We start from the raw sequence: 17,711 nt of genomic DNA, 5'->3' as shown, positions 1-17,711 counted from the left end.
AATAAAGCCAACATTTCACAATAGAATTTATTATAGCAATAATAACTACATAGGTTTATACTATGTGAACTTGGAAGAATTATCAATAAATGCATGCTTTTGTTTATACTTAAACTGTCCTCTCTAATAATTTGTTAGATTATCTTTACAATAATTAACACCAGTAAGTATCGGTTGAGTCTGGGCCATTTCTCTCAAATCACTTTTTTTGTTTTGTTTTGTTTTGGCTAAACACTTCCATGAGAAACATTGTGCTAAGGTTAGGATGAGTTTAAAGTGTAATCAATCTTGTGAAATTAAAATTCTTTGTATTTATTTGTGTTCATATTGTTCTGATCAAGGTGTAAGTTTCAACTTTAAGTTCATTGGTCTTGACGATGTAAGAGTGAAAAGAACCATGATTGGTTAGTAAATCATTCTTCCTGACTATGAACAAGATTTTCATGAGACAATGACCCATTTGCCACTGGGAAGAGATTTTGGTACACATCACATTGAATGAAACATGGGAAGTGACAATGTCATTTTGCATTCAAGTTTCTGGTTTAAGCATTTTAAATGAAGCTTTTGAAATTTTTAAATAGTTCTAGATTGATGTCCAACTTAATGTACTTTTGAAATAAAGTAATTCAAGAAGGCAGTTTTCTGTTTAAAAAAACAAAAACCAAAACCAGAAATGTCCTTTCATCAAGTCTTTTATTGGAGCCATTCACCTGTCGCCATCATTTGGTGGACTTAGGGAGGGCAGCTTTTTGAGTGATTAAAATGGTGATAAAGTTAATAAATAGCCCAGGGTCACAGAATTGGCTCTCTTCATTCACCCTTTAAGAATTAGACTCTGTGAAAACCAAACCGAACCAAACCCAGCTGGGTCAGTACTTGGAATCCCCCTAGTTCCTGGGAAGTAGAGTGTCCTCTCTGACCTAGAGGAATTTACGATGGGTTAGCATTGACGCGTGGGGCAAGATCTCTGCTTGTTGGCCAGGTACTTCTGCCATTTGTGAAAACTGTAGGATAACTTAGGGAACAGGAAGCTGAGGCTTGGGGCGAACTCTGCTGAACAAGGCTGCCATTTCAGGGCTAGTGGGAATGGAATATGGGGCTATGGATTTCTACTTTTCCCGTATATTATTTAATAAATATCTTTTTGGTGTAGTTATTTCCTGGAGCTTGTATTTATAACCTTGAGCATTGATTAGCATGTTTGACCATACTAATATACTTATTGAATTGAATTAAATGATCCGGAGGTTGAACTTCCGTCATCTTGCAGAATTGCCCTAGTTATGGGGAAATTCTCAGGCCTTGGTCCTTGTGGCTCCTTGGATATCTTGTGACTTGTTCCAAGCAGGGGCAGGCAGGATTGCTAATAGGGACCCACCATCGGAAGGCAAGCTTCACAGCTAGCCCCGTGAGTGCCTAGTGCCCCGTGTGTGTGCCCAGTGGGGAAGGATCGGCAGACACACATCAATCTGGGGAGTTGCACACACACGACCAGCCTTGCTATCAGGAGCATTTTCCTGGAACATGGCAGACAAACTTCTCACGGCACAGACATCTACCCATATACATGTGCCTTTGGTGACATTGGGAAAGAACTACACCCACTTTGAGAAAAGCTAAAAACCACAGAAGGGAAATAAAACAATTCTCTGTTGTCAATGAGACAAATCTAAAAGTACCTGTGATCTCCTTGGTGATGGGACACTTACTTATCTCTTGATTTCCCACACAGCAATGGACCAAAATGAAACAACTCCTGATTCATTATATATTTCTTAAAGACAATCTCTTCAGGTTTCAACTCCTTTTTCCGATGAGGGAACACCACCCTAACAGTAAAGTAGAATCAGGGAATGTTAGACGTTGAGCAAAACCTAGAGATTCATCTTATAGAAGAAAATAAGGCCTGAAGAAATAAAATGCTTGTACGTAGATAGGCAGGTAGGTGTCTCAGTGGATAGAGTGCTGGGCCTAGACTCAAGAAAACCTGAGTTCAAATCTGGCCTCAGACTCTTACTAGTTAGGTGACCCTGGGCAAGTCACTTAACCTCTGTCTGCCTCGGTTTCTTCAACTATAAAAAGAGGATCATAATAGTGCCTCTCTCCTACGGTTGTTGTGAGGATCAAATGAGATACTAGTTGTAAAGCACTTAGCACAGTGCCTGGCACACAGTAGGCACTTCATAAATGCTTTCCTCTTCCTCAGTGGAAAAGACAGGACTAGAATTCAAATATCCTGATTCCTGTGTCCTCTGGTTTTCCACTGTGCCATCTCACAGAAATAAAAATCACTTGACCACCATGTCTTTTCCCCGTGGCTCTTGGGGTAAGGACTCCACTTCAGTTTTGTGTCCAGTAATCCCTTCTTGCTCAAAAAAGAGGTTTGACTGTCTCTTGATTAATTGACATTTAGTCTGATGGCCTCATTAAACAATCTAGGGCATAGTTGTATATACAAATAGCAACTGGATGAATTCTATGTTTATTTTCGAACTCCCACATGTCCCAGGCCATCTTTGGAAAAGTACTCTCTTCAGGACACCTGATAGTATAAAGAGACACAGGCCTAGCTGTCAAGACCTTTCGGTTTTACTGATGGCCATCCATATGCTAGTGCCCATGGCTTAAAGAAAAAAAAGAGTTGAACTCCTTCTGCTGTCTCCTTCCCTCCGATCTCGCTCCTTGGCCAACAGCTGGAAATCTGCCTCCTGCAGGATGATCTAACCCAGGACCTCGCCTCTATACAAAAAGAAAGGTAGCCCAGAAGGTACAGAGAATCAGGCTTCAACTTTTATACTCGAATCCCTCCCTGACCTGACGTCCCGGCTGATGGAAGGGTATGTGCAAATTCCCCGGCAGTAGAGTTGATACTGGCGGCGAGTTCCAAGGACCTCAAAGTTGAAAGTCTGATCAAAGTTCCCAACCTCGTTGGAGGAGAAGTGTACTCGGAGTGTCACCTCTTCGTGGGCGGGGACGATCCAACGGAAATTATTCAAGCTGGAAAATAACCGAGTCTATTTTATAGATAGAATCTCTTTCTCATTGGTTGGGCATAGCATGAGACCAAACACTACTGGAAGAAGCTATGGAGTCTGGCATGGGGTGAGAAGGTCTACACTCAACTTGAACAACAGTAGAGTTGTACAATGACATGGTTGGGTGGATACAGGACAACTGCGTCTAAGAATAATACTGGTGACAATGGACATTTATAAATTACTTTATAGTTCAAAAAGTGCTTTTCTCACGACAATCCTGTGAAGTAAGGATTGTAAGTATTATTATTCCCATTTTCCAGATAAGGAAACTGAAACTCAAGAGAGCGCTGGATCTGGAGTCAGAAAGACCTGAGTTCAAACCCAGTCTCAGACACTCACTAGCTCAATGACCCCGGGCAAGTCAGTGAACTTCTGTTTGCCTCAGTTTCCTGTTCTGTAAAATGTGGATAATAACAGCATCTGCTTCTTGGGGTTGTGAGGATCAAATGATAATACTTGTCAAACATTTTGCTGACCTCAAAGAGCTATAAAATCCTGGTGGTTATTAATTAGTGTCTTTGTACCTCCCTGAGACTCACAAGTTATAGGTACCCAGTCTGTGTTTCTTGAATTGAGTGATCTTAGGAATCATGGGACAAGGCCCTGGGGAAGATGCAAGGGTGGAAGGAACTTGGTCCACATGAGAATCACCCCCGGTCCTATGGTACGTCCAGCCCAGCTGTGCTGCCACACTACGTGCAGGGGCAGGGACGTTCACTGTGCTGCTAATTCCAATGTTTCCTTAGGTTGGTGGCCTACCTCATGATTTTATCCTGCTCCTGCTGGGTGGTGAAGGTGTTCTGGTCTAAGCCTGTCAAGGGGGTGATGGATGCCACAGGCAGAGCCTCGGGCAGCTTCCTGAGGACTGCTGCATGCCCATGCTTTTCCTTATGGGCCTCCGCACCTTTGTCTTTCTGTCTTGATCGTGCCTTAGCTGGTGTGACTTGATCTTCCTGTGAAGGAAGAACAGCAATTTAAAACAAAACAAAAATAAAAAGGCGACGTGCGAGAACCCTTGAAATGACACATTGCTGCTGCTGGCACCTTGGAGTAATAACCTCATGGCTGAGTGGCAGGATTCTGCCCTTAATCGTTCAGCCATTGGGCCCTTGGGGGTCCTCGAGTATGCCTGGTGTTTAAGCTCACTTGGTGTCCTTTCCACCGAGGAAGGTGCTCAAAGGATAGTAGTAGTGAAATATGTCAGAGAGTCTAGAGCGAACTGGGAAAGAGCAATGCTGGATGGAGCTTGAGCTCAGAGAGGGACAGGGCAGGAAAGGTGGCGCATCAAAGTGAAGAGTGTGCTGGGCCCCGAGCTGGGAAGACTTGGGTTCAAATCCTACTTCCCATACTTATTAATCAAGGTGACTGTAGGCAAGTACCTTTCAGAATCCGTTTTCTTCTCTGTGAAATGCAGATAATGATATCTACATTCCCAACAACATAGGGTTGCTCTAAGAGGGTTGATGTTAATTGTTACGGGAAAGGGTCCAGGGATGGCACGAGAGTCTACCTTCACGCCTGAGCTTCTCTCTGGGGAATTTCAAAGGTCTTTGCTGTATCCTTAGAGGAGAGTGGCAAAGCCAATAGTCTTCACCAAATTTATTCTTCTCGGTCAAGTCAGTCAGTCAACAAACATGTATTAAGTATCAATTACGTGTCAGGGACTGTGCTAAGAGGCAAAAAAGCAGTTTCTGCTCTTGAGGAGCTCATATTCTAATGGGGGAGAAAACATGCAAAGAAGTATGTACAAACAAGCTATAAACAAGATAAATGGAAAATAATGAACAGAGAGAAGGCACTAGGATTGAGAGGGGCTGCGGAAGGCTTCCTGTAGAAGGTGAGATTTTAGGCAAGACTTAGAGGAAGCCAGGTAGTTCAGTGGTCAGAGTAGAGGAGGCATGGGGGACAGCCGGAGAAAATGCCCAAAGCTGGGAAATGGAGGGTCTTTTTCTAGGAAGGAGACCAGTGTCACTGGATAAGGGAATAAGGTGTAAGAAGACTGGGAAGGGATGTATGTGTGTGTGTGTATGTGTGTGTGTGTGTGTATGTATGCATGCATGTGTGCGTGTGTGTGTGTGTGTGTGTAAAGAAGGGCTCTGAATGCCAAAGGATTTCATATTTGGTCCTGGAGGTAATAGGAAGCCACTGAAGTTTCCTGAGTAGGGTAGGGGGTGACTTAAGAAAATCATTTTGGTGGCTAAATGGAGGATAGATTGGAGTGGGGACAGATTTGAGGAAGGCAGACCCTCCCAGGCAGAACAACCACCACCACTACCCCTCATCCCTCCCACCAGCCTATTGCAATAATCTAGGTATGAGGTGATGGGACCTGGACCAGTGTGGTGGTACTGTCAGAAGTGAAGAGGTGTGTTCAAAAGATGTGGCAAAGGTGAAATAGACAAGCTCTGGCTACAGTTTGAATATGGAGGGTGAGAGATTCCTAGGTAGTGAGCCTGGGGTCCTGGCAGGGTGGTATTGCCTTTAATAATTATAAGGAAATTTGGAAAGAGGGAGCCTTTGGGGAAAAGATAATGAACTTGGCTTTGGACAAGCTGAGTTTAAGATGTCAACTGAACATTCAGTTTGAGATGTCTTAATAGGTAGTTGGAGATGTGAGACTGGAGGTCAGTGGAGAGGTTATGTTTGGATAAGTAGATCTGAGAATCATCAGCATAAGAAGTGAAAATTGAAGCCATGGGAGTTGATTAAATTATCAAGTGAAATACTTACACACACACAAGTATATATATTTCAAGTGAAATTAGGTATATGTGTATATACACCCATATGCATATTGCATATATATATGTATATTATATATACATACATGTATATCATACATACATACATATGTATATACACAATTACATGTATAGTATACATACATATGTGTATATATATATATTATATATGTGTATACATATGGCATATCCTAGGGGTCTTAGTGCTATTTTAAACAAAGCTTATTAAAGCTATTAAAGCTGGGACACTATGTATAACGAAAATTTCCTTCTAGAAAAGAGTCAGAATGCATTAGAAATGACAAGCACTAAAAAACAACACAAATAATAAAACTGGCTATATTGTAATAGATATCGGTTACCAATGTGGGACCTATTTCTGAATCAAATGTCTATATACATTCATATCAATGATTTCTTACAGTAAAAATAAATTAAAATCAAATTAGAACAAAGGATAAACATAGGGAAAATATATAATAAGCAATTAAAAGAGATACCAAATGATCTGTCTAAACTAGCGATTATTACTAAAAAATGGGAAATGGATAAAGGAACAGATATGGTTTCCTACTACTTCCTGTGGAATTTTAATCTGTGTAAACCAATTGTTGCAGGAGGAGTCCAGAAGAAAGAATCTTAAAGAAGATGTCTTAAAGGTTCACCTTTAAGATATCTTCTGGGGAAGAACTATAATAAAAAATAAATGAAACTGGGACACAGAAAGGCTAAGTGACTTGTCAGCAACTCCAGCATGGGGTGGGGGGAAGGGGGAAGGAGATTCCAACAAAGTGCTTGTGAGATTTTTTAATCTCCTCTCCAAAAATGACAGATATTTTTATTCTGTACTTTTTGGTAACTCATGAGCAGAGCTGTAACCTGGGCTGGGTGAATGGAGCTTTGCTGAAGGGAACTGAAATTAGAGGATACTGACAGCATTTGTGGTCCTTAAGTAGCATAGGAACAATAGAAGTCAGCATTTAGCAGGAATTATTAGTTAAAATAGGAAGCTCCCAGCTATGCCCAGCCCTCTCACCCAGGGCCAAGTGCCTCTCCATCAGTGGTGTTCCATGATGTTCCAGGGTCTCTGTTTCCCTCTTCTTCCTCCCCCCACCCTGCACCACCTGGCACTATCTCAAAACCCCCTCAACCGAAGGTGTGTTGCCTGCCCCAAACAGAATTCCTACCCATGGGTCTACTAAGACACCCTCAATCTGAAGTGTGTGTAAGCGGAGGAGATCATCCCATCTCTTACATTCATTGTTGGGGTGCTGCTAGAAACCTCAGGTTCACTTCCATTTTCCTTTTTCTCCTCGGATGTCGTGGTTTCTTCACTTGGCGGGATGACAAAAGTGAAGTGTTTAAGGATTTCTGTCGAGACCACGGGCACCCTTTTCACTGGGAACGGGATCATTGAGAACAAGGCGGGAGGTGGGATTGGTAGTTCCATGACTCCAACGTCCAGGATATCCATCATCTAAAACAAAATCCTGGTATTGAGTCAGAACTTGTTTTCCCTATGTATTCTGTGGGTCTTTACTCTGGTAAAAAGCTTCCTTTGTCACTGGGCAAGTTGCTAGAATGAATTTGTCTTGGCCAAAGGTCGTGGTAAAAGTTATTATGGACAGAAGGAGCTTAGTTCCAAGGCTTTTGTGACCTGTAGAGTGCTTACATAATGTTTCTTTTTACCACAAAAACTGTTCTTTTGTTCTAAAGGAACCCCTTTTTCATTCATTCATTCATTCATTCATTCATTAATTCAACATTACTGAGTCCCTACTTGTGCAAGGCATTCTTCTGGTCACTGAGCGAGATAAGAAGGTGAATAAAACCTAATCCTTTTCTTTTTAAAAATATCTATCTATTTATTTATTTATTTTTGGGTGAGGCAATTTGGATTAAGTGACTTGTCCAGAGTCACACAGCTAGTAAGTGTCAAGTGTCTGAGGCTGGATTTGAACTCAGGTCCTACTAACTCCAGAGTCAGTGCACTATCCACTGTGCCACCTAGCTGCCCCAACCTAATCCTTTTCCTAAGGAGTTTATTATGATCTAGTAGGAAGATAAGACCTGCACATATACATAACTCCAAAACAAATTAGATTGTCATGAGTGCATATGAGACAGATGGAGAAATCATTTTGGCTGGGTGAATGGGATAAAATTCTGGAAAAGATAGCACTGGGTGGGGCTTAAGATTTTTTTTTTCCATTGAAAAACCATGAAATAGATTTCAATAACTTTTTTTCTTATTGTAAAATTGGTAGAAAATTGACAAGAGGGGAGGCAAAGGAGAATTCGTAGCAAGTCAAAGGGGTGGCAGCATCACGTAGCTGATACCTTTCTAGCTTTGAAGCCAGGATGACCTGGTTGTAAGCCCACCTCTGACTGACCCTCATTGATAAAGGGAATGTCCTCACCTGGGAGTTCCCTATACTGATGAAATCAAAGGTCTAGCCCCTCTCCTCTAGCAAAATGGGAAAACAGGAATAAGAAAACTGATCAGTCTTAAGAGAGAAACTCAACTTTTAAAAAGTGACTACAATAATGGGAAATTAAAAAAAATTATAGCAAGTGTCTCCAATAATGGCTTCATTTTTCAAATATATAGAGAACAGAGTCAAATTTATAAGAATACAAGTCATTCCTCAATTGATAAATGGTCAAAGGATATGAACAGGCAGTTTTCAGATGAAGATATAAAAGCTATCTATAGTCATATGAAAATAATGCTCTAAATCACTACTGATTAGAAGAATGCAAATTAAAATAACTCTGAGGTACCACCTCACATCTATCTGAGTGGCTAACATGACAGAAAAGTAAAATTATAAGTCTCGAAGGAGTTGTGGGAAAATTGGGACACTAATGCACTGTTGGAATTTTGAACTGATCCAATCGTTCTGGAGAATAATTAGGAACTGTGCTTAAAAGGCTCTAAATCCATGTATACCTTTTGACCCAGCATTAGGTCTGTATCCCAAAGAGATAAAAAACAAAAAGAAAAAGGACCTATTTGTACAAAAATATTTATAGCAGCTCTTTTCATGGCCGCTAAGAATTGGAAATTGAGGAGATGTGCATCAATTGGGGAATGGCCGAATAAGGTGGTATAGGAATGTAATGGAATACTATTGTGCCATAAGAAATGACAAGCAGGACAATTTTCAGAAAAACCTGATAAGGCTTACAGGACTGATGGTGAGCAGAACCAAGAGGATATTGTACCCAGTAATAGCACTATTGTACAATGATCAATTGTGAATGACTTAGCTATTTTCAGCAATACAATGATCCAAGAAGGACTTATGATGAAAAATGCTATCTACCTCCAGAGAAAGATCTGATGGAGTCTGAATGCAGATCAAAGCATACTATTTTTCACTTTATGTTTTGTGTTTTTTTTTGATCTGTGTTTTCTTTCACAACATGACCAATATGAAAATGTTTTGTGTGATTGCACATATATAACCTATATTAAATTGCTTTCTGACTCAGGGGCAGGGGAAGGAGAGAGGGAAAGAGTTTGGAACTAAAAAAATACCCTCAAATGTTAAAAATTGTTTTTACATGTAATTGGAAAAATATTATTAAAAATGACTATAATAAATGAACAGATGTCCTGAAAACCAGGGAGTGAGTATCTTTATATCAAAAGCCATCATGAGATGACCTATTTGAATAGGTCTGTGAGAAGCACTCACTGGACATAAGGAAGCTTAGAAAAAACATACAAAGTTTTATGGTCCAAGGCAGAGGTATCAAACACGTGGTTACAAGTGTAGCCCAAACCAGATTGAAATGTAATTGGGAAATATATAACAAAATGAATTAAAATATAATGAAATATGGATAGTGTTAATATGGGGTTTTTAAAAAGTCACTATGTACCCATAAGGAGCCTTACATATGTTTTCTTGGCCCCTGTTTCTGAGTTTGACACCACTGGTCCAGTGGTATTGCCAGTGTAAGACTGACAAGAGGAAAGTTTCCAGATTCCCTTGTTGATAGCAGTATCAGTAACGTTATTGAGGATGGTATGGAGGCTTGGCTTCTAAGGACCAGGTGGTTTGCTTTATTTTGAGAAGTGGTATTATAGGAGGCCAGGAGGTGGCTACTTACATGTATATTTATGTAGATATACATGTACATATACATGTCCACACACACATACATATACACGTACCTGCCATATGCTTTTTTTTTAAGGCCCAGGAGCTAAGATGTTGGGGTTTTTTTTTTCACATTTTTAAACATAATAAAACTTTAAAAATGTAAAAACAATTCTTAGCTTGTGGGTAGTACAAAAACAGGCAAGGGGCAGGATTTGGTCTGTACACCGTAGTTTGCCCATCCCTTCTCTACAGTAAGGTCTGCCAGTTGGTTTCCAGCAATTACTTGCAATTAGACCTGTGACCCTGGACTTTGGAAGCTCATGGTCAAGAGAATGGGAAGACCTGTTTATTCTCAATGATAGCCAATACATTATGCAATGAGTGTCTTGGTTTCTGATGTGGCATCTCAAGGAAAAGGCCTAAAACAAGGCAAGGAAATGATTCTAGTTAGAACAATTCTTAAAAACAAAATACCTCTTAGAAGACACTGATCAAACAATAGAGACCAGCCCAAAGAGATTATAAAGGAGATAAAACTTGTCTCTGAGGTGCTACCATTTTATTTTTCCTTCCTTGGGCTTCCCTCTAATATGCTTTGGCCAAGGTGGTAGTCTTGTCTTCATGTGGCAATACCCAAGTCTGTTTCTCCCTTTATCCAGCAAAACTTATCTCACCTTTGCTCCCTTCTAAAGGATCCCCCTCCGTGCTTTCCAAGGGGATGTCAGTTATCTGATAAAGATGTTTGATAATGGGTATTAACTATTATCTACTCCTCCCCTGGGAGTATGGGGGGGGGGTGTGTGTGTGGAGTTCTGGAGATACAAATGCCTTGATCTAAAGGAATAACAACTGACCTTTACATAGCATTTTAAAGCGTAAAAACACTTTAATCTACGTCTGATGGTGGAATTTCAGACTCTGTGGTAGGCTAGGGGCAGGGAGCTTTCGTCCACATCACCCAGGCTGATGCTACCCTAGCTGTAAGGCTAGCCTCCATCTACATTTACTCAGCCCAGACTCAATAATTCTTCAAAGACTCTACCCAAACGCAGCTTCTTGTGAATCAGGAATGGATTCTTTCGATTAGTGGTGCTCTTTGGGCCAGCTGGGTTTACACCAAATAGAAAATGATTGTGATAATTATCACTGTTCTCATTGCTGAAGGCTTAAGGGAAGGAATGGATCTCTAGGTAGAGATAAAATAAATCACGTGAAGGAAGGAGGAAGACTGGGTAGTGGGACAGCTCTGGCTCAAAGCCTGCACGAGATTCTGAGAGGAGGCTGGGGGCAGACCAGCTAGCTAGCTTTGCGATGCCTGCCACAATGAAACGCTTCCCTGTCTTTGTAAGACGCTTTTACCTGCTCTATCTTTGGCAACCTTTCTGTCTCTAGGATCTGCTTCCAGTTAAACTCCTCGGAGACAGTCGGCTGGAAGTCCAAGATGGGCACCCCAAAGTCCTTTTTCCCTTCGTGGTCTTCTTCCTCTCCCTCCCCTCCGTCGCTCTTGTCTTCCATCGCCTTGAGTTTCTCCAGACGCTCCTTCTCAGCCTTCTCCTTCTCCAGGCGCTCCCTCTCGGCCCGCTCCTTCTCCAGCCTTTCTAGCCTTTCCCTCTCACGATCCTTCCGGCCCTTCCTCCCGGAAGTGGCCTGCTTTTGATCTTCTGCCTCGTGCTGGGTATCGTCAGTGCCCGCGTGGGGTATCCAGATGCCCTGCTTCCGGTCCCAGCGCATCAAGACTTGTTGAATTTCCTTTAGGCTCATGTCATAGACTTTGAACTTATGGGCCAGCTGCTTCTCACTCTCTCTCAATAAATCCCTTTCACTTTCTACTTGTTCTACCAGGGGTTGTAAGGACAGTCCTTCCCCCAGCTGCTGTCTGCTCCTTTTTCTTTTCTCCTCCTTCTTGTCCTCCAAGAGTGGTTGTTCTCTCATTGACCCCTTCCTTTCTAGTACGATATCTGACTTGATGTCTGCTTTGGCATTTGCACTGGCACCCTAGAAAAACAAAACACATACAACACGCTTTAAGTCATTTTTGTGAAGGCTAATCTGAATGGGATCAATTCCTGGGGTGGGGAGGAATTGAAGAAAGGGTCAACAGAATGAACAAGAAGATGGAATTTGACCTCACAGAAAATTTCCTAGGATTCTAGAGGAATAAAATAAAATGGGGCCCTTGAGGGGGGAAGAAATGTACGCACGATATATTTGTGTTTAACTTGCATTATTGATATTCTCTCCCACACTAAGCCTGGACAATCAATAAAATAATAACTCAAGCCCTGATTTATAGCATTTGCTGATTTCTGAGGCATACTCCCACTGAAAATTGAACAGCTGGCTCTCCAGAGTCCATTTGAGCTGGCTCTAGCCCGTCTCTGTTACCATCCATAATCATGACTGGAGCTCTCCTCTGGGCTGAATGGGTAGAACTGCTTAGTATAGCATTAATGTTTTGTTTTTTGAGTATACACCTCACATGATTCTGTTAAGCATTGCATATACCTAGATAATAAGACTAGAGTAAACTCACTGACTGCAAGGTGTTTACAGTCAAATGGGTGACTTAGGCCACACGTGAGCAAGGGGGCCAAGGCAATAGTTGTGAGGCACATAAAGTCCAGGGGAAGAAGAACATTCCATAGGGGTCTTCCCTTCAAAGCCTTCAAAGCTCACTAAGTTACCGACCAGAATTGGGCCAATGTGTAGTAATTGGCTTAAACCAGTTGTTACAACGTTGGTGGTTAGTCAGATGGCCAGCCTGATAAATTAATTTGAGAGGATGTTGGGTGTGTCTTCTTCATTCTTCTTTCCTCTGTAGATTTGACCCATGATAGAAGGATGGGCTGAAGCTGTAAACAAGCTGTGTTTTAATAGAGATTAATAGAAAGTTCTGTACTTGGGATGAAAAAACAAACTGTGTAAGTAAGGTCAGCGTGGATGGGTAGGAAGCCTTGAGGACTCCAGTGGGCTACAAGCTATGCATGGCTTGGGTGATATTAGTAGAGCAGAGGGTCCAGAACAGGACAAGTGTGCCCTGGGCACATCCCATCTCTAGTCCTGGGTCTACTATTATAAAAGGGATAATGACCAGCTAGAATGGTTCTGTGGCATAGTGGAGAGAGTGCTGGGCTTCTTTCTGTCAAGTCCTGACATGGATTAGCTGTATGACCAAGAATCATTCTCCTAACCTCTTGGGTTCCCCCACAGCTCTCTAAGACTCACAGTTCTAGACAAACTGCTGATCTAGGTCAGCAGTGAAAAGGGTTTCTACATTGAAAGGTCTTATATCAATGAACTCACAGCTGCCAGAACAAAAATAAAAATTAAAAATTAAAAAAAAAAGGAGGCAAGATGAACCACGTTGAGAAAAGGATAATAGGGTTGGAAAGTATGCAATGTTGGCATTGGGTTGGCTGAAGGAACTGGAGAAGACTTAGGGGCTGGGGGCATAAAAAGAATCTTTAAATAACTGAAGGGTCAGCAAATGGAAAATGAGTGTCCAAAAATAGAATTGGACGCCTTGGGAGAAATGAGTTCTCACCGGGGCTCATTGAAGGAGAGGCTGGAAAGCCACAGGTCAGGAACATTGTAGGACAAAGGTAGCCAATTCCCAGCCTGCAAAGCTCCAGTCGTCCCTCCCGCCCCTATTAAAATGTAAATAGGAAATGTTTAATCAAATATACAAAAATATAACATAACCTAGATAAGGCTAATGTGTGGTTTTTTAAGTCAGTGTGTGGCCTGCTGGAGCCCTTTCTACTTGTTTGATATCCCTGTGGTAGAGAACTTAGGAAATGGGGAAGGATTGGTCTTGAGGCCTCTGAAATCTTTTACTTTAAGGCTATTTTATTTTCAGGTCTTGGGTGCCAGTTTGAGCATGTAAAATGTCTACTGACTAACCATGATACTCACCCTCAAACGCACTCTGGAAACCACAGAGGAGGGGAGATGGCACCTGTCCTGCTTTCAGCTGTCCCCCGCACCCTGGGTGCATGGACTTGTCTGCTTTTTCTGAATCATTAGATACTGTCTTCAGTCTCCCAATATTTCCTGACCATTTTCTTTTTCCTTTTATTAAGGGGACTTGTTCTGTGAAGTTTGGATTCAGTCCAAGGGCCACACTTGAGGACCTAAACTTGTTCTGTAAAACTTGGACTCAGTCAAAAGGCTGCACCCAAGGCCCTAGAAGGCCATATGTGGCCTCGAGGCAGGTTTCCCACCCCTGTGGGGTCTAAACCTTGCCCATGTCGTCTAGGGTGTTCTGATGCTCCAGCCTCTGACCTCAGCTTCATCCACCCCTAGCACAGACCTCTTTGTCTATGTGAACCGGCACATGGACCTTGATCGCTTCCCTGTGTGTGCCAGTCTACTGGCTTGATCTGGCTACAGTCTGTAGCTAGCTACGAGATGGCATTTTCAGAGTGGACTGATGCAGTTTGCAGGCTGACATATTCTGCCTATAAGGATAAACTAACACTACACAGCATTTTCCTTGGAAATATATGTGTGTGTGTGTGTGTGTGTATGTGTGTGTGTGTGTGTGTGTGTGTGTGTGTGTATTTGGGGAGGGTGAGGCAATTGGGGTTAATTGACTTGCCCAGGGTCACACAGCTATTAAGTTTCTGAACTCAGGGCCAGTGCTCTATCCACTGCACCACCTAGCTGCCCCAAATATGTGCATTTTTAATAGCTCATATTTATATTGTACTTTGAGGCTTAGGTGACATTTTTCTCAGAAGCACATTGTTCTTGCCTGGGAGGCTGGAGGAAGAAAGGGGAGCTCAGAGAGCTTGACGCAATGTGCCCAAGGTCAAGGATCAGTGGCCCCATAGTCTGCACTTGAACCAAGTCTTCTCAAGCCCAATCTGAGAGTCCTCTGCTGTATGTCTGACTACTACCCGCTGCTGTCTGTCTACTCCCTGCGCTGTCTGCCCACTGCCACGGCTGTCTGTCCACTGCCCATGGTTCTCTGACCACTACCCGCCGCTGTCTGTCCTCCACCTGCTGCTGTCTGTGCACCTCCCGCTGCGGTCTGCCCTATGTGTCTGCTACCTGGGTCTGTGATGACTGTCTTGGTCCAGCAGGTTTCTTTGCTGGGGCCTCCTCTTTGACGGGTTCTCTCTGCTTTCTTTTGTTTTTCTTTTTCATCTCTTCCTCCTCACGTTGCCGTTCAAGTTCCTGCTGTATTTTCTTTTCCTGAAGTTCCCGAGCTAATTTCTCTTGTTTCCTGGAGGAGACAGACATTGAGCTATGGATAACTGTTCCTATTTCTATAAGGCTTTCCAAAACGCTTTCCTTACAACAACCCCCGTGGGGTAGGCTGGGAAACTAGTCGGTATGCCCATTTTACAGATAGGGAAATATACTTCAAAGGGTTGACTCATCCACAGTCATCTAGCTAATACATGGCAGACCCACCATATGAAGGACAAGGTCTGTGCAGTTTCCATACTGCCTTTCAATCTAGTATCTCTGGTTTCTTTTTCTTTTTAAATCTCATCCCTAGTTTATTTTCCATGTTCATTTATCCAGAATGTTCTGGCCCCAGTAAGGAGAGAGATGTAGCTTAACAGAAACTCTCAATATCAGTAGACATCCTTCATCCACTCTGAGTGGGATGGAAGGAACAAAGGAAGGAAGGGAAGGAGAAAAGAAATAAGCATGTATTATTTGTTTGCTTGTTTACTGCATAACATAAACAAGCATTTATGAAGCACCTGCTATGTGCCAGGCACTGTGCTAAGGGCTTTACAAACATTATTGTATTTCAGCCTCACGGCAACCCTGGGAGGGAGGTGCTGTAATTACTCCCATTTTCCAGGTGAGGAAACTGAATCACCAAGCAGTTAAGAGACTTGACCAGGGTGACTTAGCTAGTGAGTGCTCGGAGCTGAATTTGAACCAGACTCCAGGCCCAGAGTTCTCTCCTGTACCACCTTGCTGCCTCTAATAGCAATACGCTAACTTCAGTTAACTGGAACTCAACTAAGAGACTTTTTTACTTAACTGGATTTTTCTTTCTGTCTTTTTATTTTAGGAGAAAAAGGAAAGTGACTACATTTTACGGAAGATACAGACAAATAGGAGGAGAGTGATGAGGATTGTGAGGGGGGTGGAGAACGTGATCTCTGAGGATGGGGCAAAGTGATCTGAGGAAGAGAAGACTCGGGAGGAAGAGCGTTTGATGGTTATTTTCCAGTGTCTTAAGGGCTGCTATGTAGTCAAGCTAATAGACTTCTCCTGCTGGGTTCCAATGGGCAGAGCTAGATGCAATGGATATAAACCGCAGAGGCTGGTTTAGGTTGGATGTGAAGAAAAACGCATTTCTAAAAGAACTGTACAAAGGTAGAGAAGGCTATCTCAAGAGGTGGTCAGTCAAGAGCCTACTACATACCAGGCACTATGCTAGATGCTGAGGATCCTCAAACAAGGGAACATTTCCTGCCTCCAAGGAGCCGTGGTCCTAGTTAAAGGGACAACACGCACATGTATAAATGCAAAATATGTAGAAAAGCAATATGCTGTGGGGACTAGGGAAGCTCCCATAGTAGGAGGCAGTGCCTGAATGGGGCTTTCGAGAAGTCTAGGGAGGGACTCTTCAAAAGAAAGTCAAGGAGGGAATGAAACCCAGGAAGGGGGACAGCCTATGGAAAGGGGACGGAATGTCATGGGCAAGGAATTGGCTGTGTCTGGCAAAATCATCAGGGAGTAATGAAGACTGAGCCCAAAGCCAGATTGTAAAGAGCTTTTAAGGTCAAACAAAGAAATTTGCATTTTATCCTGGACATAATGGGGAAGCCAGTGGAGCTTTCTGAAAGAGGGAATGACCTGGTGAGAACTGTGCTTTAGGAATATCACTTTGTTAACGGCCATAGATTGGGGGTGGTGTGTGTGTGTGTGTGTGTGTGTGTGTGTGTGTGTGTGTGTGAGAGAGAGAGAGAGAGAGAGAGAGAGAGAGAGGGAGAGGGAGAGAGAGAGAGAGAGAGAGAGAGAGAGAGAGGAGAGAGAGAGAGAGAGAGAGAGAGAGAGAGAGAGAGAGAGGGAGAGGAGAGAGAGAGAGAGAGAGAGAGAGAGAGAGAGAGAGAGAGAGAGAGAGAGAGAGAGAGAGAGAGAGAGAGAGAGAGTTGATACAGTGAGACCTATTAGGAGGACCAGTTATAGTAGGTTCCAGCTCACTCGAGGTCTTCAGGCAGAGACTGGATGAATGTTTGTCAGGGATGGGTTTACTTCTGAGGCTCCTTCTAACTCATACTGCATGATTCTATAACATTAAGCACAAAGAGAGATGGGGAATGGAAAGGATATGTTCACTTACATGGAAATCCACCAGTCCAAAGCAGGTGGCGTACGAGAGTCACGATGAAAAGAAGAATCAGGGGAGTATAAATGGTGGAAGTGGAAGAAAGACCACCAGGACTGCTGGAGGACTTGGATGATGACTCCTTGAAATAGATGAAAAACATACAACCTAGCCCACAGCAGAATATGGGTGGGGGTGCTTAAGCTATCCAGGTTTTTGCCTATAGGTCTCTCTACTAAAATAAAGCAACTGATAAGTTCCTGACTTGACTTTCTGAGAATTTTGTCTTTCCATAATGTCAAAGAAGTCATATAAGACACAATGGATTCAAGTTATGTACCTCTCTATCCAAGTGCATCTAGGATATGCAAAGTGAATTGTAAGCTCAGAAAAAAGTGAGAAGGTCAGCAGTAGGTGCATTTCTGTATACACTGCCAGTAAAAGGGCTGTATTTTGTACATGAAGCCCTCTAACACCACTGAACTCCAAGGGGAGGAGAGAGAGAAGTGGG

At 42.6% G+C, this 17,711-nt stretch overlaps 1 protein-coding gene across 1 annotated transcript in view; it reads right to left on the bottom strand.

Moving 5' to 3' along the window:
• HYDIN (HYDIN axonemal central pair apparatus protein) overlaps positions 1–17,711 on the bottom strand; it is a 464,226-nt gene that overhangs the window by 104,803 nt on the left and 341,712 nt on the right. Inside the window, 6 exon segments of the mRNA XM_078149348.1 lie at positions 1,713–1,832; positions 2,818–3,000; positions 3,801–3,994; positions 7,038–7,259; positions 11,257–11,892; positions 14,953–15,127. Of these exon segments, the coding sequence (XP_078005474.1) occupies positions 1,713–1,832; positions 2,818–3,000; positions 3,801–3,994; positions 7,038–7,259; positions 11,257–11,892; positions 14,953–15,127 (1,530 nt within the window).

The sequence above is a fragment of the Phascolarctos cinereus genome, unplaced genomic scaffold, assembly GCF_003287225.1.
Source record: "Phascolarctos cinereus isolate Bilbo 61053 unplaced genomic scaffold, phaCin_HiC Scaffold_2;HRSCAF=192, whole genome shotgun sequence".
Taxonomy (NCBI): domain Eukaryota; kingdom Metazoa; phylum Chordata; class Mammalia; order Diprotodontia; family Phascolarctidae; genus Phascolarctos; species Phascolarctos cinereus.
This window is presented reverse-complemented; position numbering and strand designations above follow the sequence as displayed.